The sequence below is a fragment of the Nuphar pumila genome, chromosome 3 (assembly GCF_984573655.1).
Source record: "Nuphar pumila chromosome 3, dmNupPumi1.hap1.1, whole genome shotgun sequence".
NCBI classification, from domain to species: domain Eukaryota; kingdom Viridiplantae; phylum Streptophyta; class Magnoliopsida; order Nymphaeales; family Nymphaeaceae; genus Nuphar; species Nuphar pumila.
In genome coordinates, this window is record NC_143251.1 from 116197564 (window position 1) to 116219500 (window position 21937).

Genomic DNA, 21937 nt, shown 5'->3' on the forward strand with positions numbered 1-21937 from the left:
AAAAAGGAGGCCTCGATCAGGCTAGCAGTCGAGGGAAAAGAGTGAACGAAGCAACAGGACAACTTCGTCTTTTTCTAATGGCCTCCACAAGATCAAGGACTCATGTAAGTGTTGCTAAATCATAAAATGTGGAAAAAATGTATATCGGTATTAATGTGTAAATGTAGAAAATGCATGAAGGTCAATTACAATTAAACTGATGCTCATTAAAATGCAAACTTGCATTGTTTTAGTGTTCCCTTCAAGTGAACTATGATATAACTTGAACATACATTATCAAAGTTGTCAGAGTAAATCATTACATGCCTAAAATGACCATGTAACACAGTGAACAGAATTGGTAAAGCCCCACAATACCACTGTTACATTAGTAAGTTAGAGCAAACCATTTCATGTTTAAAAAATCATGTCACATGAATATTTCATTTGTACAATGATTAACAAAATCTTAGCACCCAAAAACGTCGGATGCTACTCTGTTACATTCAATTGCAGCATTTTGTTCCCTTCAACTCTACCAATATACAATTGCAGAGAAAATGAGCTATTTTCAATCATGGCCATACAGTTCAAAACCGTTCATCATTCAATCACAAACAAAGTTGGAAAGGGAAAGAAAAGAAAAATAGAATGCAACAGAATCATAAGAAGGTTTTATAAAGCACATGATGTTGATAAGAATGGAGCAACAAGGATAGTTCAGTAGACCATTAATCTGACAACAAGCACGAGTTCTTGCCCTTCTTTAGCAACCGCAGCCGAGGCTTCATTGGCTTCAAATTGCAAGCCTGGAAAGCAACCATTGCTCGGAGAATGGACAAGAGCCTCTGCTCAATCTCAACCCCATCAGGTTCGAGAACTCTCAATGATCGAGCTACTGCTTCCATCGTGGTCATACAGCCTGAGAAAGGCTCCTTCCTTAGGATCAGATCAGAGTCATAGATACTACTACCCTCCAATTTTGTATTGAATCGAAGGGATACCTGATGCGAGAATTTCGATAGAAATGGCAGGCTTGCTCTTACCATCTCCTTGGCATGCTTCCATGTTGCATCGAAGACTATCAGATACAGAGGTTCACGGTAGCGCAAATCAACAGCTGTGTTGGAGGAGAATTCAGCAGAAGCCCAATCCCCTAAATTGCATGAATTCTCACCTGGGGATGGCAAAGAGGTTACAAAAATGCATCATAAGTAGCAATCCAAGCACAAATTTCATCATCATCAGGGTCTAAAGGTGAAATGGGTGCATGACAGTTCTCCCAAATTATGAATCCCTACCTGCAGGGAGGAAAAGGGCTCATAGGAAATCATCAGATAGAATTCAAAGCAAAAAACAAAAGGTTAAAGGAAAACCAAAGAATTTCAAAGAAACTCACTTCTCCCAAAGTAAGAGTTCGTATCTAAAATCGAGAATAAATGGGGTTATTTGAAATCCCCAGAAAATGAGAAATTGATCCCTTAACAGCGTCTATGGACAGAATCTAGAACATGTAATGAAATATGCGGAAAAGAAATGTATGTCCTACAATGGACATTCACACATAGAAATCAAAGAACAAGTCCAAAAGAGGACATACACAAAAGCCAAAAATGGCTAGAAAGCATAAAATCTTATAAATGCACTAAAGGGCTTGTAGAAACCACACTTTACAAAAGGGGAGACCCCACTTATTTATAGGCAAGAGAGGAGTGAGGGAGAGTTAGAGAAAAGCAAGAGAGAGGGACCATTGGGAGTCCCAACAAGGAGTCGTTGGGCTCCCAACAGTCACAATTGTGACCGTTGGGGGCCCAACGACTCCTTGTTGGGTCCCCCAATGGCTGTGCATTAAATGCACAAAAAGAAAAATAAAAAAGACAAAAAAGAAATGGAAAAAATAGAAAAGGAAAAAGGAAAAAAGTAGGAAAAGAAAAAGACTAAAATGCCCCTATTGGACGAGTTACAGAATTACCCCTTATCGGGCAGAATATATTTATATATATATATTACATATATATTTTAACACCCTCCCTCAAGCTTTACGGGGATACAACGAAAAGCTTGTTGAGAAGAAACATGAAACAAGGAGCAGCAAGAGCTTTGGTGAAGAAGTCCGCCAACTGGTACTCGGATGTAACGTAGGGCAGTGTAATGGTTCCTTTTAGGTATTCATCTCGAACATAGTGGCAATCCATCTCAATATGTTTAGTACGCTCATGGAAGGTGTGGTTGCTTGCAATATAGATAGCACTCTTGTTATCGCAACACATCTTCGAAGGAATTGAGATGATGATGCCCATATCACAGAGGAGACTTCTAAGCCACACAAGCTCCATGGTTGTAGTGGCCATTGCACGATATTCCGCTTCAGTTGAGGACAATGATACTTTATGCTGCTTCTTGCATCTCCAAGAAATCATAGAGTCACCTAAGAAAACACAAAAACCAGTGGTTGAGACTCTATCATTGGGATTTCCTCCCCAATCAACATCTGTATAAGCAATTAAATCAAGTGATGATGAAGAGGAAAGAAAAACTCCCTTAGTTATGGTGTTTTTAATATATCTGACAATCCTTAAGACTGCACTCATGTGCACAGTTGTAGGTGCATGTTGAAATTGACTGACAGAATGAACTGTATGAGCTATGTCTGGCCGAGTGATGGATAAGTATGTCAGAGACCCAACGAGTTGACGGTAGGGAGTAGGATTCTCGAGAAGTGTCCCATCTTCCAGCCTTAGCTTTGCATTGATAACCTCAGGGGTTTCTGTCTTTTTATCATCCGAAATTCCAGACTTGGCACAAATGTCAGCAGCAAGTTTCATCTGAGAGAGAATATACCCTCGGGGTGAATATGCAACTTCAATACCTAGAAAATATCTTAAGAAACCAATGTCAGACATGTCAAAATTTTCTTTTAAAATTTTCTTAATATCATGGATTCCTTGCTCATCATTTCCAGTGATGATCATATCATCAACATATAGTAGTAAAATAACTACAGAGGACCCTGCATTTTTCACAAATAACGCAGTGTCAGTATAACATGAACGAAAATTTAAGTTAGTCATTACATTGCTAAATCTGTCATGCCAAGCTTTTGGAGCTTGTTTTAACCCATATAGTGCCTTTTTTAGTTTAAGAACTTTGTTTTCACCAATAGATACTCTTGGTGGAGGATCCATATAGACCTCTTCACTTAGTTCGCCATTAAGAAATGCGTTCTTAACATCCAATTGATAGATAGGCCATTTTTTAATGGATGCAACCGCAATAAGAGTCCTAACACTAGTCATTCTAGCTACGGGAGCAAAGGTTTCCTCATAGTCTATTCCGTACTCTTGAGCATATCCTTTAGCTACCAACCTAGCTTTATACTGTTCTAATGACCCATCACTTTTAGTTTTAATTTTGAAGACCCATCTACATCTGATAGACTTCTTTCCAGTGGGTAATGAAGTTATTTCCCAAGTTTTAGCCTTTTCAAGGGCACTAAGTTCTAGTTTCATGGCTTCAACCCATTGAGGAATGTTTTTGGCTTCATTATAGTGTGATGGTTCATGATAAGAGTGTAATGCAATTAGACATGCCCTATACTTAGGTGTTAGGGATTCATAGGAAACAAACCTATTAGGAGGATTGGAGATTCGACTAGATCTCCTTAAAGAGGTTTCTTCTATGTTGGAACTTTGAGAATATTTTTCTAAAGCACTTATGGGAATTTCTTGACCACGCCTAGTATAAGTTTGAATTGACCTATTTTCAACATCATTACTTCCATTTTCATCATTACTAAGAGGAGTATCCTCTAAATCATTAAGAACATCCTCTACGTGAGGAGTCACATCTTCTTGAGAGAGAAGATCAAATAAGAAAGCATATTCGCTTTCATCAATATCTTTATTTTTCTCAAAACCATTCTCATTTTCTAAAAAGTAACATCTTTGGATACATATAGTTTGTTGCTTTTGGGATCGAAGCACCTAAAACCTTTTTGATTTTCTCCGTATCCTAAGAACACACATTCGATAGCTTTGGGAGATAATTTATCTCTTTTATGTGTAAGGACAAAACACTTACACCCAAAAATTCTTAATCTATTAAAATCGGGTGTTCTTTCAAAAAGTTTTTCATATGGAGATATATTTTGAAGGGATGAGGATATCATTCTATTTATCAAATAAGTGGAGGTTAAGGCGGCTTCGGCCAAATAGCATTTTGGAATTTCTTTGGAAATGAGAAGAGTCCTAGTGGTTTCCAAAATGTGTCTATGCTTTCTTTCGGCTAGACCGTTTTGTTGGGGAGTCCTAGGACATGACCTTTGATGACAAATTCCATTGGTTTCCAAATATTCTTGAAATTCATTTGATAGATATTCTCCACCGAAATCGGATCGAAGAATGGAGATATTAGTTGAAAATTGATTTTTGAGAATCATATGAAATTTTTTAAAAAAAGTTAAAAACTTCGGATTTTAAATTGAGAAAATAGATCCACACATATCGAGTGAAATCATCAATGAAAGTAACATAATATGAGTATCCTCCTTTTGATATGACCGGAGAAGGACCCCAAACATCCGAATGAATTAATTCAAAGGGTCTTTTTGACACAAATGTTCTTTTTGGAAAGGGGGTGGATTTCATTTTTCCAAAAATACAACTCTTGCAAACAAAATGTTTCTCATTACAAAATTTCTTTCCAAAAGGAAAGGAGTACATTTTTGAGAAGCTTGGATGTCCAAGTCTTTGATGCCAAGTTTCTATATTTTTATCTTGGACATGATTACAAAAAGAGTTTGTGGGAAGTTTCAAATTAGTCATGTAGTAGAGATCTCCCCTCCTATGGCCTTGCCCAATCCGCTTCCCGGACTGGAGATCCTGTATAAAGCAATCCTTGGTTGAGAAGGAGATTTCACATCCATGATCACATATTTGAGAGACAGATAAAAGATTTAAATTAAGTTGAGGTACTACTCTTACATTTGGCACAAAAAAATCTTTTGAAAAATCTAAGGTTCCAAAGCTTTTAACTTGTAAAGAGGTACCATCGGCGGTGGAGACAAAAGAATTTTTGGAGTTGCTATATACATTGGATAGTCCATTTTCAATAGGGGTCATATGAAAAGATGCTCCAGAGTCAAGAATCCAAGAAGGCGTACCTGGAGAAGAAGAAGAGGCAATGGTGGCTCCCGAAGTTGACGGCGATTTGAGTAGAATTTGAAGTGCTTCGGATAGTTGAGCAAGGGAGAAGGACTCTTTCCCTTTCATTGGCTCCTCCTTCTTTTGGGGAATTTCTTCAATAGTAGCAACTTTACTTTTTGGAGGCTCATTTATCTTTGGACAATTAGGTCTTATATGGCCCGGTTCTTGACAATGATGGCAAATAGCTTTCCTATAATTGCCATTATAGTTATTTTGCCTCCCAAAGTGTGGAGGCTTATATGCTTTCATATGATTGTCGGGTCTAGACACGGCAAGAACTTCATCTCCTCCCTTAATCATGCCAAGACGAGTTTCTTCTTGGCATATTTCGGCTATAGCATCTTCCAATGGAAGCGGTTTTGATCTATGGAGAAGGGAGGACCTTACTTGTTCATATTCGGGCCTAAGCCCATGTAAAAATTGGAAAAAGTGTTCTTTCTCCATTTGTTCTCTTCTCATTTCAACATCTTCACTTGATACCCATTTGGGTTCAAGAAGGGATAGCTCATCCCATAAAGGTCCAAGAGTGCTATAGTAATCTCTTATACTCATTTCACCTTGCTTAATGGTACGAATTTTTTCTTGGATAAAGAATTGACGAGCAAGGTCTTTTTGGGTATACATACCTTTCATAAAGAACCATGCTTCATTTGCTAAGCGGAATTTGGCAATGTTGGCGCAAATCTTTAGCTTCACGTTGTTCATGAACCATGCAAGAATTTTTGCATGCTTACTGTCCCAATCTTCTACCTTGGATTGGTGATCTTCAATAGCCTTTATGCGAGCACTTCCTTCTAGAGCCTTTTCTTGATCACCATCTATTTTTGTAAGTTGAAGTTGAGGTTCCTTAATGGTGCCCATCACATATCCCCAAAGCTTTTTACCTTTGAGGTTGTTTTCCATGGCGGCGGCCCACATCATGTAGTTCGTACCGTTAAGCTTGAAGAAGAGATCAATCTTTTGTTCTCCTTCCATTATATAATCAAGAATGGAGGACAAACAAAGAGAGAGAGAAAACTAGACAACTAGCTATATGAAACAAGAGTACAACCAAGGCTTTGATACCATGTAATGAAATATGCGGAAAAGAAATGAATGTCCTACAATGGACATTCACACATAGAAATCAAAGAACAAGTCCAAAAGAGGACATACACAAAAGCCAAAAATGGCTAGAAAGCATAAAATCTTATAAATGCACTAAAGGGCTTGTAGAAGCCACACTTTACAAAGGGAGAGACCCCACTTATTTATAGGCAAGAGAGGAGTGAGGGAGAGTTAGAGAAAAGCAAGAGAGAGGGACCATTGGGAGTCCCAACAAGGAGTCGTTGGGCTCCCAACGGTCACAATTGTGACCATTGGGGGCCCAACGACTCTTTGTTGGGCCCCCAATGGCTGTGCATTAAATGCACAAAAAGAAAAAGAAAAAAGACAAAAAAGAAATGGAAAAAATAGAAAAGGAAAAAAGTAGGAAAAGAAAAAGACTAAAATGCCCCTATTGGGCGAGTTACAGAATTACCCCTTATCGGGCAGAATATATTTATATATATATAGATATATATATATATAAATATATATTACATATATATTTTAACAGAACAAACCCGATTCCCAAAATTCACTCCAATTCCCTCGAAGTCAAGAACCCACACTGTGCATGAAGAGAAACAGGATGTCATAACTCATGAAAAAATGAAGGCAAAAATCGAATTAAACGAAAAACATTGTGAAGAAAAAGAGAACCCAAGTTGAAAATAAATCAATGATGATCTAACATGTTTGCAACACCCTGTGAAACCCGGATTTTCTCAGCTTCTTGTGATTGAAAATCATAATAAAAGCACTCGCTCAAGCTTAGTGAAACATGAGAAAGTGCAAGTGGTGATTGTGATTCTCACTTGAGACTGCTTCACCCTTGAATCCTGTGAAAGCTGGTCACTATTAGGAAAGGTACAAGGAGGCAGTAAAACAGAAAAGTGGTATAGTAACTATAAAATGTAAATGCAAATTTCTGTATATTAGGATTGTGTAATCCGTTATGGATTGGAATCCCTTCCTTAGAATTAGCTGAAATCAAGGGACGGTAACTGTAAACCTTTTTGTATTTGTATTCTTTTCTATTTAGAGTGAAGGTAACAAAGAATTCAACTCTTCTTTATATCTATTGTTCTCTCTACTGTGATTTCTTATGGTATCAGAGCACCATACCTGAGAAGAAATTCATGGCTATTGATCCTCCTCATTCCCCGACATACAACTCGCATTCGTCTTCACTCAATAGAACCAATGAGGCAAATGAAACCTCTACAAACCCATATTATATTCACCATTCAGACAGTCCGAGAATCTCTCTTGTCGCAGACACTCACTGGCGACAACTTTTCGACGTCAAAACGAGCAATGATAATGGCCTTAAACTCCAAGAACAAGCTGGTGTTCATTGATGGTTCCATTCTGAAACCTACTAAGCTGCCAAAACTTGTAGTTGTGTGCTAAAGATGCAATAGCATAGCATTATCATGGATCTTAAATTCCATCCAAAGATTTGGCCAATAGTGTTATGTACGCAAGTTCAGCAATAGAAGTCTAGAACAAGTTCAGCGACAGATTCTCACAATCTAACACTTATCGTATCTTACCAAATTCAGCAAGAAATCATAAACCTCAAGCAAATGCAATCATCCGTGACGACCTACTTTACGAAGCTAAAGAGACTTTGGGACTAGCTGGCCTCATGTCACCTTGCCTACGTGCACTTTGTTAAGAATTGTGTAAAATACTGTATTACTAGTTGTGTGTTGCCCCTTTACCTTTAGTATTCTTTTGTACATTATATTATAACCAGGGGTAGTTTTGTCCTATACAATTTTCTTTTCTTTTGTCTTTGGATCTTTTGAATGATAATAAGTCAATTCTAAAGCAAGCTCATCCTTTTTTAGCTTCCTTATCAAGTATCAACCATATTTTTCATCATTTTTTCAATCCTTTCATGATTTCACTTTTCATTTTCACAAGACCATTATAAAAAAGTTGTGGATTTAAATACTCATTGACGACATATAAGTCACTTATCAAGTTGACCTCTTATCTACCATCAATGATGTCCCATATTCGTAGATACTTATCTAATCGACATTTATAAAAACTTTTTATTTCTTCTTTAACACGATTTATGCCTTCATACAAGTAACCCATGGTAGAATCATCCCCATCTACTATCCTCAAAAGTTTTATAATTGGTTTTGTTGTTGTTACAATTTTTCTTCTGTTTTCCCAAAACTCCTCTCCACATCTTTGACTTCTCTTCCTTAACCTTTTCTAAATTTCTCCATTAAGAAGAAGCAACCAAAAACCTCAGTTTATCTTTCATTTTCAATATAGATCACAAACATAAAAAATTAGTAGCAAAATGAGTAGCCCCAGGCCTTTGTATCTCTCTATCATTTGTAGAATTTCTTATAAGTTGCAAAATTGATTATGATTTGTATATGAAACTTGTAATCCTTTTTGCATCTAATAATGTATGAGAGAAATTAGGAAAAGCATTAAATCAATACAGTGTGCAGTACAAGATGATATAAAAATATGAGGGTATCTTACCTCAACTTTGGCTCTTGCTTTCAAGTAATTTGAGCCATTATCTATCACAAATTCAACTACTTTATCTTATCCAATTTCTTCAATAGTAATTGATATATACTCCTCAATATATTCACCAGTTTTTTGCCTTTTAACACATTTAGATTTCAAAAATATTGTGCCTTTAGGGCATAAAGCCAAAATATTTGTGTGAACGATTTTTCTTATATGTCCATATATCATACATTAAAGTGCATCATGATATCGACCATGACTTTGTAAATGTTACAACTTGTTCTTTTAGGTTTTGAAGTCATTGCGTTATAATTGTTTCACTACTTTGAGAAGTATAACCAAGTCCATAATATGCAATGACATTAACCATCTCCTTAAATGCATCATCTCTAACTAACTTAAAAAGCAAATTGTTCATGACAATACATTTCGCTACACACATATCTGCATGTTCTTTCTTCCTTCCTTATAAAAGCATTTATAGTGTTTCGTTGATCCATACCTATAGTTGGAGAAGTAGAAGAAATTACTATAGAAGTAGAATCTGAGCCGCTTTCAGTAGGAGACAAATAACTTATGAGATTTGATTTTTTCCCTGATAGCTTGGACTCTAATTCATGAATTGAAGCTAGTGCTAGATGTTTCACATCTGATGTTACGCGCCCAGATGCAACAATAGCCTTATTTGGTATGCCCACAAGATAATACTTAAATCATATTATTCTCACATTAAAGTAGCATGGTTCCATAATGCATCTTTAGGTCTTCCCATCTTTTTTCCTACATAGAATGGCAAAAGTAAAATAAATGATATGAATAAATATAAAACTGACCATAGGCTGAATTAAGGAGGGGCACCCAAATGGCTCAAAATTAAGTGTCTAATGATGGATTCAATAATATTAAATTAAAATAACAATGTTGCAGAAAATTCACAATGGGGCATGCTCTGTTTCTGAACTAATTTCTTTTTTACAAACTGATGATGGTGATGGTTGTTGTAAATGGGTTTCGTCAGTGCACGTCTCCTAGTGCTCAAAATCCTCTAATGAAACCACTATCTGCAATTGAGTAAGTTTAGTGACACATTGCCACTTCTTGTTAGTGTTTTGTTGTTATCATTACTTGATTCTATTCCTTTGATATGATTTCAATCCTTGCCCCTTTAAATTTGTAGCATTGTACTGAACAGAGGCCAGTTTTATGTAACCTATTCTACCTATCTTTAGAACACTATCTTAGTCAAATTTGATGAATTAATATAGATCTGATCGTATTACACTTACTAAACCTTTTTTATAAATTCCATATGGTTCTATCTTGTCAACCTTTTGAGTTATTTCATTAGCTTGATCAAAATGCATTTGTATAATCATTTTAAGCATTATGTTTTCATGTGGTGTTTTACCTACTTGTTAGTGAAAGTGTCACATGGAGAAGGTTGTTCTGCTTAATTCTTTTTTGGTTGAACTGTAACGAGCCCTAAACCGATGCCAGGTTGTAAAAACAATCTAAGCAAAAAGTTGTCCCATTTTTTCGACTAATTGAGTAAACAATAAAGGATTAAAGAGATCTTTTGAAGAATGAAGATTGAGTAAATAATTTTTTTATTTTTTTCCCCAACAAGATGTTGGAGATTAAGGCTTCCTCTGTATTCCTCTACTTGAATCCATCATTAAAACACATCAAAACACAACAAATATTTAGCAGAATGCATCAAAACAGAACATTTTGCATGCACTAATTAGTGAAAATTTGCTAAATGCATCGGCGGAAACCCGAAATCATTGAAGTTGGTGGTCGAAATCCTGCTCTCTGGAAAACCCCCTTTTGCAGGACTCTGCGGCAAACAAAAAAAAACATGGATGAGTCCCCTTTTGCAGGACTGAAACCCCTCTCCCTCAGTCTCTCACTCACCGTCGTTGAGTCACCCGTCGTCGGAACAGGTGACTGACTGAATCAGGGAAGAGTATATAATGTGCGAACAAAACAGTAGAGAATCCCACGGAATAGCATTTTTATAGATAACCAAAGAGAAAGTTTGGATACACCAGTAGAATTATGTGACAAAAGCATAAGTCCATATCTATAACTTCGGCTGCCACTTTTGTTCGAAACAAAGAGACCTGCACCAGTGTCATGATTTTCTTAGAGAGAAAGCTTACAAGTTTAATATGCATATGACAAGGTAAGGCATTAGAGGCCCCAAGTTGTAAGCCTTATAAACAAATAATTAAATAATTAGGAAACCATAAAACCCTAGAAATAATAGGTACAAACAAGACAGCTTTGAGAGGCAAGAATTTAGAATTGCAATAAGATTGATACTTTAAGAAGAAGACACAACTAACTACTGGGGGTCTGGACGCAACATCATGATAGAGTAACAAAATATAATTCAAGGGATCTTGTTTCCTGTTATTAAGATAATAATGGGGCTTCTGTAAGAAATTGAAAAATACGCTACAACAAATGTCTCTCAACAAGTTCTCACAAATACACCATAAGAACCACAAAGGTTCACAAAGAGAACTTAAGAATACACACAACCCGAAACGGGTATAAAAATGAAAAATAAATAATTTTATTGATTTGAGATAAAAACCCAAAACAAGAGTAAGTCTTTACAAGGGGAATAGCCCCATATTTATAGAGAGGTAAAGAGAAGCCTTAAGAGAGTTGTTGGACTCTCCAACGGCTCTAATAGAGCTGTTGGGGAGTCCAACAGCTCTTTTTGGATTTACCTTTTTGACTTGGTCAAAAAGGTACCTTTTTTACTAGTCAAAAAGGTAAAGGCCAAATCAGTCCAATGATGGACTGGTTTGGCTAATTCTAGTTGTATTTTAACTAGAATTAATTAAACGAAAAATCCTAACTAGAAAAGAGATAAAACATTACATGTCTATGAGATTACATATGAGATATTATATGAAAATACATATTTTAACACTCCCCCTCAAACTTACGGTTGGATAACCGAAAGTTTGCCTAAGAGAAAGTGAAACCTAGGAGCAGCGAGAGGCTTGGTGAAGAAATCGGCTAGCTGATATTCTGAAGCAACATAGGGAAGATTGATGGTGTCACGCAAAAATTCCTCTCGAACATAATGGCAATCCATTTCTATATGCTTGGTGCGTTCATGAAATGTCTGATTGCTTGCAATATAGATAGAGCTCTTGTTGTCACAACACAGATTTGATGCTTTTGGACTTTCAACTCCCATATCGGAAAGTAGACGTCGAAGCCAGACTAATTCCATAGTAGTTGTAGCCATTGCCCTATATTTAGCTTCAGTTGAGAGAGAGACCTTTTGTTGCTTCTTACATCGCCAAGACACCAAGGATTCTCCCAAAAAGACACAAAAACTTGTAGTTGAGTGGTGGTCATTTGGATCACCACCCCAATCTGCATCAGTATAAGCAAGCAATTCTAAGTTAGAGGAAGCGGATAAAAATAATCCTCGAGAAATAGAATTTTTGATATATCTAATAATACGCAAAACTGTTCCCATATGAACAGAAGTTGGAGCATGTTGAAATTGACTGGCTGTATGGACCGCATGTGTAATGTCAGGTCTTATGATAGATAGATACGATAGAGCCCCAACAAGTTGCCTATACAGAGTCGGATTCTCGAGTGGCTCTCTATCATCAATCTTCATTTTGACATTCACAATCTCAGGAGTATCAACATGTCTTTCATCTGAAATACCTGACCTGACAACAATATCTAATGCAAACTTAGATTGAGTTAGCAAGTAACCTCTAGGTGAGTAGGCAACTTCTATACCAAGAAAATATTTCAAAAAACCCAAATCACTCATTTCAAAATGTGTTTTGAGAAAATTGTTAATATCATAAACTTCATGTTTATCACTTCCAGTGATGATCATGTCGTCAACATAGAGTAGAAGGATGATAATACCTGCATCAGAATTCTTAACAAACAAAGTTGTGTCAGTAAGACAAAATCGAAAACCGAAATCAAGCATAACCTTACTAAACTTATCATACCAAGCTTTTGTAGCTTGCTTGAGACCATATAAAGCCTTGTTTAGGCGAAGTGTTTTCCCTTTAGGTATATTCATTCCTGGTGGTGGGTCCATGTATACTTCTTCAGCTAAAGTTCCATTTAGAAAAGCATTTTTAACATCCATTTGAAAGATATGTCATCCCTTTATTGATGCAAGAGCTATTAGGATTCTAACAGTGGTCATTCTAGCTACTGGGGCAAAGGTCTCTTCAGAGTCTATTCCATATTCTTGGGAATAGCCTTTTGCCACCAACCGGGCCTTGAATCTTTCAAGAGTGTCATCACTCTTGGTTTTCAACTTGTACACCCAGCGACAACCAATAGATTTCTTGTTGTTTGGAAGATGGTCTTGAATGGTCCAAGTATTTGCTTTTTCTAAGGCTTCTAATTCGACTTTCATAGCCTTGACCCATTTTGGTTGATCCTTGGTTATATCGTAACTGGGAGGTTCTTCATAGGAATGAATTAGAGCAATAAAGGCTTGATGTTTTGGTGAAAAAGACTGATATGACACAAACTTTGCAGGAACCCTCGAGATCCTAGTGGACTTTCTAGATGAAGAGGCAGATTCATGTTCCCTTGTGTATTTATCCAGGGCACACTGTCTTTCTAAATTTCCTCGTCTAGAGTATTGAATACAATCTTGACTATTTCTATGAGGATCAGGATCAATCACATCCAACTGATCATCTAGATCAATTTCTATTTCACTATCCTTTGGAACTAGATCCAACAAGAAGAAATACTCATCTATTTCAGTAGAATTTTTGTTTTCAAAAAAACTTTCATTTTCTAGAAAGGATACATTCCTTGAAACGTATAACTTGTTGTTTTTAGGGTCAAAACATCTATATCTTTTTTTATTATTTGCATATCCTAAAAAAGTACAGGGTATAGCACGGGGAGAGAATTTATCATTCTTATCTGTAAAAACAAAGCACTTGCACCCAAACACCCTCAGTCTAGAATAATCAGGTTTTTGTTTATAAAGCTTTTCAGTAGGAGAAATATTCTTTATTGAGGATGAGGGCATCCTATTAATAAGATACACAGCAGTCAAAATAGCTTCGGCCTAAAAAACTTTAGGAACTTGATGTGTGATAAGTAATGTTCTAGTTGTTTCTATAATGTGTCTGTGTTTTCTCTCAGCTAACCCATTTTGTTGAGGGGTATAGGGACAAGATTTTTTATGTGAAATTCCATGTGAGTTCAAATATTCTTTAAATTCAGTTGATAAAAATTCTTCCCCTGAATCAGTGCAAAATATTGAAATATCATTCTTAAATTGATTTTTGATCATATTATGAAATATTTGAAAAAAAGAGAACACTTCAAATTTGTGTTTGAGAAAGTAAATCCAGGTATATCGTGTAAAGTCATCCACGAAAATTACACAGTATAAAAACCCACCTTTTGACGTAACTGGTGCAGGACCCCAAACATCAGAATGAATTAATTCAAGTAGTCGAGTGGAGACAAAAGTTCTTTCTTGAAATGCTAGTCGTTTCATTTTTCCAAGAATACATTTTTCACAAGTGAAAGTTTCAAAATTACAAATTTTTTCCATGTTTGGAAAGTACTGAAGCTTGGATATACAAGGGTGACCAAATCTTTGGTGTAAAAGATCCAAGTCTACTTTTTGAACATTGCAGCATAATGTTTTCTTGGGTAATTCCAAAAAATCCATGTAATATAAGCCTCCTTCTCTATGGCCTTCCCCAATCAGCTTCCCTGACTGGTGATCCTGTACTTGACAATCATGAGAAGAGAATGAAACATTACACCCATGATCAGTTAATTGAGAAACATATAAGAGATTTAGATTAAGTTTGGGGATATATCTAATCTTTGGAACACAAAATCCTTTTGAGTTTTGAGAGTTATTTTCGAAATTTCCTATTCCTTTTATCTCAAGGGATGTTCCATTCGCAGTAAAAACACTCGATCCACTTGAGTCATAACAATGCGACAATAATTTTAAATTTGGTGTCATGTGAAAAGAAGCACCAGAGTCAAGAAGCCATAGGGGCTTACCTGGATCGGAGGTGCCAACAGAAGAGATCGCAACTCCAGTTGAAGGAGAAGTTCCTTTAATAAGAGGTTGTAGAGCCTCCACCAGCTGAGACAGGGACATGTTTCCAATGGATGTCTCATTTGATTCTTTTGATTCAACAACAGCTACCTTCTTCTCATAAGATTTTTTCAACTTTGGACAGTAAGTTTTAACATGTCCGGGTTCATGACAGTAATAACAAATAACTTTTCTCCTTTCAAAATCGCCTCATTGCCTTTCATTGTTTATTCTCCCAATATGTGGAGGTTTGTATGTGCGAATGTGATTACGTGGTCTAGATACAGCTAAAATTGTATCATCATCGCTTTTGTCGACTCGTTTCTTGAGTCTATTTTCTTCCATACTTAGCTCTTCAATGGTATCTTCAATAGAGGGAACATTTCCCCAATGTAGAAGAGCGGACTTGGTTGATTCAAATTCGGGTCTCAACCCATTTATAAATTGAAAAAAATGTTTTGCATTTACTTGATTTTGGCGAAGCTCAATATCTTGTGGACAATGCCACTTTGGTTTAAGAAGAGCCAACTCTTCCCATAGTTCGGATAAGCTATTGTAGTATTCTCTAATACTTCTCTCCTCTTGAACCATATTCTGAACCTTTTCTTGTAAGTTACATATATGAGCAATATCTTTAAGAGAATACATTCTCTTAAGATATTCCCACGCATCATTAGCATGTTCAAATTTTGCGAGACTTGAACACTTCTTTATGTCTACACTAGAAATTAGCCAAGACATGATCTTGGTGTGACCCATTCTCCATTCTTTCCATTCCTTTTTATATGTGGAGATGGCCTTAGTTTTTTCCACCTCCGAAAGAGGTATTTCTCTTCCACCTTCTTCTTTAGTGAGCGTTAGTTTAGGTTCCTTATCGGTTCCATCAACTAAGCCCCATAGACCCTTTCCCCAAATAAGATGCTTCATGATTGAAGCCCATGTTACATAGTTTGAATCGTTGAGTTTTATGGACTTAATGGTGACATTATCATTGTCATCCATTTTACAAGCTTGGGAATGAGAGGGGAAGAAGAAAAGCAAGTGGGAAGAGGAATATTTTAACCACAAAGATTGAAAATAAGTAGCCTTCCACGCCCTTCAAGGCTACACACGAGCACTCCTTCAAAGAGACTTCACTTTCTTAAAGAGTAGTTGCATGGCACGCTTCCCAATACACATCCACCAACCTTGCTCTGATACCATGTAAGAAAGTGAAAAATACGCTACAACAAATGTCTCTCAACAAGTTCTCACAAATACACCATAAGAACCATAAAGGTTCACAAAGAGAACTTAAGAATACACACAACCCGAAACGGGTATAAAAATGAAAAATAAACAATTTTATTGATTTGAGATAAAAACCCAAAACAAAAGTAAGTCTTTACAAGGGGAATAGCCCCATATTTATAGAGAGGTAGAGAGAAGCCTTAAGAGAGTTGTTGGACTCTCCAACGGCTCTAATAGAGCTATTGGGGAGTCCAACAGCTCTTTTTGGATTTACCTTTTTGACTTGGTCAAAAAGGTACCTTTTGACTAGTCAAAAAGGTAAAGGCCAAATCAGTCCAATGATGGACTGGTTTGGCTAATTCTAGTTGTATTTTAACTAGAATTAATTAAACGAAAAATCCTAACTAGAAAGGAGATAAAACATTACATGTCTATGAGATTACATATTTTAACAGCTTCACCACACTGTACACATTATACAGGGAAGAACAAACAATAGGGTCGATATATGTACAACTGTAGTGACTGAGGAATCCATTGTAGAAGCAAAAGAGGAAGGTCTCACATGGGACCAACCACCAGCCATCCTAATATGACACCAACATGACAAACAGTTACCAATTTACAAATTTTACAACCATTGATTTCAGAGTTCTGAACAATGGAGTCAAGAAAAGCAAGTCCGTTTGATCCCAAAAGAATATAAACCAATTAAACTAGCATTGACAGGTTCCAGTTTTCACTCAGGCTTCTGCATAATCCAACAAAATAGAAGATTCCCTACCTGCCTCCTTCCCCCACCCAAAACTCGGTAACAAAACTGCCACGAACGAATTCGTTGTTGAGTCACTGTCATCGGAACCAGTGACTGAGGGAAGAGGTTGAGAGAGACGAAAATGAGGAGGAGAAGGGAAGAGGGAGAGAGAGAGATGCACCGATTTTCGGCTGTCCGCTAGCAGTCGCTGGTTGCAGTCGCCCCTCACAGAGAACTCAGAGACGGTAAGTTGGTAACTAGGGTTTCAAACATTCAAGCGTTTTTTGTGTTTTGAAAGAACCATGAAAAAAAAAAACATAAAAAGTGTGACAAAAATATCAACGATATATCACGAGATTTAGTAAATCTCCCGATATTATCGCGAGAAATTGTAAAAAAAAATCCCGCGAGATTTAGTTGTTTAAGGCTTTTACAATTTTTCTAGCATTTTTTTCGCGAGATTTTCGTAAATATCGCTATATTTGACACCATGATGTTACCTTCTCTCCCTTTAGTTGTGCAAGATCAGTTATCAGGGAAGAAGATTGGGATTGGTCATAGAAATGGAGACTTACTACTTGGATTGGCTTGATACAAGCAAGCAGAAGAGGTCTGAGTTCGGATTGGGAGCTTCAATTATAGATGAGCATGTTTTGTGGCACTAGAGATCGGGTCATATTTTCATCTCTAGGTTGCAAAAGTTGGTGTCTTCAAGAAACATTGGTGGGTCTCAGTTAGTGGTGTCCAATCATGTTAGAGATTGTGAGAGTTGTAGGCTAGAAAAGGGTCATGCATTGCCATTTGGGTCTAGTGATAAGGAATCTAAAAGTCTATTTGATCTTGTATATTCTGATGTATGGGGTCCTTCGTCGGTCTTGTCAAAAGGAAGATCATCATATTTTATTACTTTCATAGATGATTGTACAAGATTTACTTGATTATATTTTTATAAAAAATAGAAGTGAACTTTTTGAAATCTTTAAGAGTTTTTGTGTTATGATTGAGAATCAATTTGCAACTAAATTAAGTCACTTATAACTAACTCTAGTGGTAGATATGTCAGTTGTGTATTTGAGTTCTTTTATGAGACAGATATAGATCATCAAAAATCTTGTCCCTACACTATTGTGCAAAATGGAGTGGTTGAAATAAAGAATACACACATCTTAGATACAGCAACAGCTCTTCTCTTTGGAGGTAAAGTGCCCAAAGTGTCTTAGTATATGCTTAAAGGTATATCTCCATTTCAAAAATTGTACGAAGATCCCCAAATTATGACATGATGAAAATATTTGGATGTATATGTTTTATTGATCTACCTGATAGATATAGAGATAAATTGTCTCCTCAAATTGTTAAGTGTTGCTTTATTGGTTTTGCTAATGGTCAAAATGGCTAAAAATATTATGAACTTATTGGAAAGACGGTGTGGGTATCTCGCTATGTCTTTCGTAAGGGTATGCTATATTACAGCCAAAGTGGAGAAAAGACAAGAGATGAGTCCTATTTGTACTTCTTGGGGTTGTTTGGTGAAAGAGAGGGTGTAAATGAAATGGTAGAGATTCAAGTGGAACACGTTCAGCCAAGAGATAGTCGGTTTGAACAAACCTATGACCCCCCAACAACTAGTTGGGCTGCCCCCACTCTCTCTCTCTCTTTGTGGTTATAAATAGGGGTTTTCCCCTTTGCATTCACATATGCTTTCTAAGCATTTTATGAAGTGAATAACATATATTTTTATATTCTCTTGTTTGGCTCTTTGTATCAGTTGTATGCACTTTGGTGCTTGTGTATTGGCTTTGCCTTTTGTATTCCCTTAGTGGACTTGTATTTGTGCTTAAGCACATTGTTTTTGTATTTCAGCTTGTTTCATTTCAGGGACCTGCTAAGGTACACAACCGGATCCTATGAAGCCAGCCGAACAGGATCAGACTAAGGTTGCTCCATATCCAAGCGAATCTTCTAGAGAAGATGACAAGGTCATAACCATAGCACATTGACAGGAACCAAGTCAAGGAGAATTGCCTAGTGTAGCTAATCTTCCTCCTAAAGTTAAGGATGTAGATAAAGAAAGAAGAGGTGTTGAGATCCTTCAAAAATGTTAAACAGTTATCTAATTGTAACGTCTTTGATATAAAGGAACCTTCTCCTCTCATATGCATGTGAGAGAGAAGAGAAAGACTGGGAACCGTGGATGTAGGTCAAGAAGACCGGTTAATTTTTGTGTCTTGCTTTTCTTTCTTGTGAGATCTTGTTTATATAGTAACTGTAAAATGTAAATGTAAATTTCTGTACAACATGATTGTGCAATCCCTTATGGATTGGAATCCCTTCCTTAGAATTATCTGAAATCAATGGAATGTAACTGTAAACCTTTTTGTATTTGTATTCTTTTCTATCCACGGTGAAGGTAACAGATAATTCAATTCTTCTTCACAAATGCTATTGTTCTCTCCACCGTGATTTATTTATCAGTCACAAGACTGAACTCTGCGACCAACAATCACAGGTTCTGGGTTCCCACCTGTGATAGTTCATCTCACTTGTGACCAAAGCAAACGCCAAGTGAGAATTTGAACGAAACACATCACGATAAGACAAAAAGGCAAACTCGATTAAGATCATAATGAGAGGATTCAAAAGAAACCCAATTCCCCAAATGGGTAGAATGGCTTACCTGGGAAGAGGAGGAGGGCGGGAGGCTTACGACCAGGCAGGGAGCTATAGAGGGAGTCGAGAAGGGGGGAGGAGCCGGGGCGTAGGAGGCGGCCCACGAGTGAGTGGGAATTTCGGAGGCACCTGATGAGGACAGGAACGGTGGAGAGCCTGTGCCGCGCCTCGTGGGGGTGCTGGAGGATGAAGACGGTGGTCGATGTGTCGATGGGCGCCGCCGGCAGGTGCCCGCAGAGGCAGACACTCGCCGGCCTCCCACAGCCGGCGCAGCTCTCTCTGCGCCTCGTCTTATCCTCCTCGTCCGCCGCCTCTTCTTCTTCTTCCTCCTTCCTGTCGTTCTCTCTCTCCTCCATTCGGTCTGGTTTAGAGGAGAGACGATGTGGAGGGAGAGCCGCGTTTATTACCTCGGTGGCTTGTAAACGGGTCGGATTAGGGTGAAAAAATATCAGTACCGAATCGTCGAAATACAGAATCGACCATCATTGGCTGCCTTCATCCCAGAGATCCAGGTTGCACCTGTTAGCTAATGGGATGCCGAACTTATGAATTCGATCTCGAGTTAAAAGTCTGTTTTAGAACCCCAAATTCAATATCCAAGAAGCTCCAGGAAGGTGGTTCTTCGGCTATATATGTTGCCTCCAATCTTGCATAGTAAATTTGGAAAGCATATCTTCTCATAGTTGCTTGCGAGAAACCTGAGTAGAGTCTATGTTATGCCAACTGAGGACATCAACTGGTCTGAAGATAGAAGGAGGCTCTAGGGGAACCCAATGCGAGAGCAAGTTGCGAATATCATTTTGGGAGCGATATAAAGAAGTCGCTTCAAATACTGAGAGGTGTAAATCGAAAAATACCTGCCAATATTGTTCGGGAGAGATGGTTTCAACACACATGCTCTTCTTCCGAAGGTATTTGCTGCTCACAAAACATGCCCATCCCAACTTAGCTGAAATGCATTGGATCCCCAATAAAGCCAGGTTCGCTCGATTAATGTCCTTGATTCTACGAAGTCCTATTCCTCCTTCCGGAAGATTTGGCTCCACTTGATGAGGAGCATATTTGGAATAGGGCCCACTCCAGACCATAGGAAATGGCTACATATCTTTTGCTGGCCTTTGATGATAGAATTGGAAATCTTGAAGGACAAGAGCCAATGAAGTGGTACACTATAAAGGACGTGTTTGATGAGGCAGAACGGGCTAGAGAATAATGGCAAGCCAAGGTATTTGAAAGGTAGGGAGCCATAACTCCATCCCAACAATGCTTGGAGTTGCTCTTTCTCTCTTTGGGCCGCATTGAGAGAAATGAAAAGGGACTTGGATGGGTTAATTTTCATCCCTGCATGACGCTCAAACTCCAGCAAAATCTCTTTGAAATGGCTAAGAGAGCATCAGTTAGCCTTAAAAAAATAAAAATAAAGCATCATCAGCAAACATGAGACAAGATAGGTTCCCAGCATTAAGGGATTTGCACTACTTAGTACGTGGATATTGTTCAAGGCATTCCATCACCACAAGGAAGAGGTAAGGAGAGATAAGGCCTCCCTGCCGAATCCCACAAGAGCTAACAAAATTGTCTCCCGGAGTGTAACATCTCGATCTGGGACCTCAGGAGTTTGAGTTTGATTGACATTACTTTCCAAAGGAAAGAGTTCAAAGTTTACACAGAAAAAACTTAGCTAAAAAAAATATCTTTTTCTTTTATTACCATCATCACATTTTTTCTTACAAAGTTCATCATTCATGATAAAGGCAAATACATTTTATTCAATGACAAAGAAATGAAATATATCAAATGCTCTGCTTTAAAAGAAAAAGTTGCTCACGTCCTGATTGATCCCAGATCGAGATCTGTAGTGGGATCTAAGCCAATAGTCCTAGTTTAGTTTTCGACAAACCACACAAGTTGGTATATTTCAATTTCTCTCATTAACTTTCTCAAACACTCTCTCACATAATTATTACTAAGTCGGTTATACCAGTCATAGCCGTCTATGGGCGTAGCAACCTCATAGAACACCCAATTCTACATGTTGGTCAGAAATGAACCATATACTCTCAGTGGTCTCCGGATCACTAGGCATTGCAGTGAACTACCACGGGAACCCCACCGGTAGCTAGCCGGGGGTCAAGCTCTCAATCTCGGTATGATTCATGTTACATCCTAACCATGATGGTTGTCAATCATCCCTAGTCCTCGAGAGTCTCAACCCGGTGTGAATGAAACTGTAATTCATAACTATGTTCAACCCATTGAACCATATTCTCAAACTCGTCATGCACTCCTTCTCTCACGAGTGATATTGTGAAATCTTCATAATGAATCGCATTCTTAAACTCATGAAGACTTTAGGACTCACACATCTCTCACTAAGCACGCAAAGATGTAGGGTCTCTACAT

The 21937-nt window shown here is 37.6% G+C and overlaps 1 protein-coding gene across 4 annotated transcripts; it reads right to left on the bottom strand.

Moving 5' to 3' along the window:
- Positions 1–634: 634 nt before the first annotated feature.
- On the bottom strand, positions 635–20491 carry LOC149843397 (tRNA-uridine aminocarboxypropyltransferase A-like). Of its 4 annotated transcripts, none has more exons than XM_090001814.1 (3): positions 20392–20491; positions 19542–20294; positions 635–1156 (listed from the first exon to the last, which is right to left on the bottom strand). In XM_090001814.1, exons 2-3 carry the CDS (start codon positions 19888–19890, stop codon positions 711–713), a joined length of 795 nt encoding a protein of 264 aa, XP_089857940.1. In that variant the 5' UTR covers positions 19891–20294; positions 20392–20491; the 3' UTR covers positions 635–710. The 4 variants fall into 4 exon arrangements, with proteins under 4 accessions (XP_089857940.1, XP_089857941.1, XP_089857942.1 ...); XM_090001815.1 differs by having other exon boundaries at positions 19542–20232; positions 20392–20484; XM_090001816.1 differs by having other exon boundaries at positions 635–901; positions 984–1156; positions 19542–20473.
- Between the last annotated feature and the right edge of the window lie 1446 nt (positions 20492–21937).

What these genes read in the sequence shown, in the direction of transcription:
- LOC149843397 (XM_090001814.1), bottom strand. Translation starts at nt 19,890, where the DNA reads ATGGAGGAGAGAGAGAACGACAGGAAGGAGGAAGAAGAAGAAGAGGCG. An exon ending in CGCCCTCCTCCTCTTCCCAG is followed by an intron (nt 1,157 to 19,541) that starts GTAAGCCATTCT and finishes TGCCATCCCCAG; the next exon opens with GTGAGAATTCATGCAATTTA.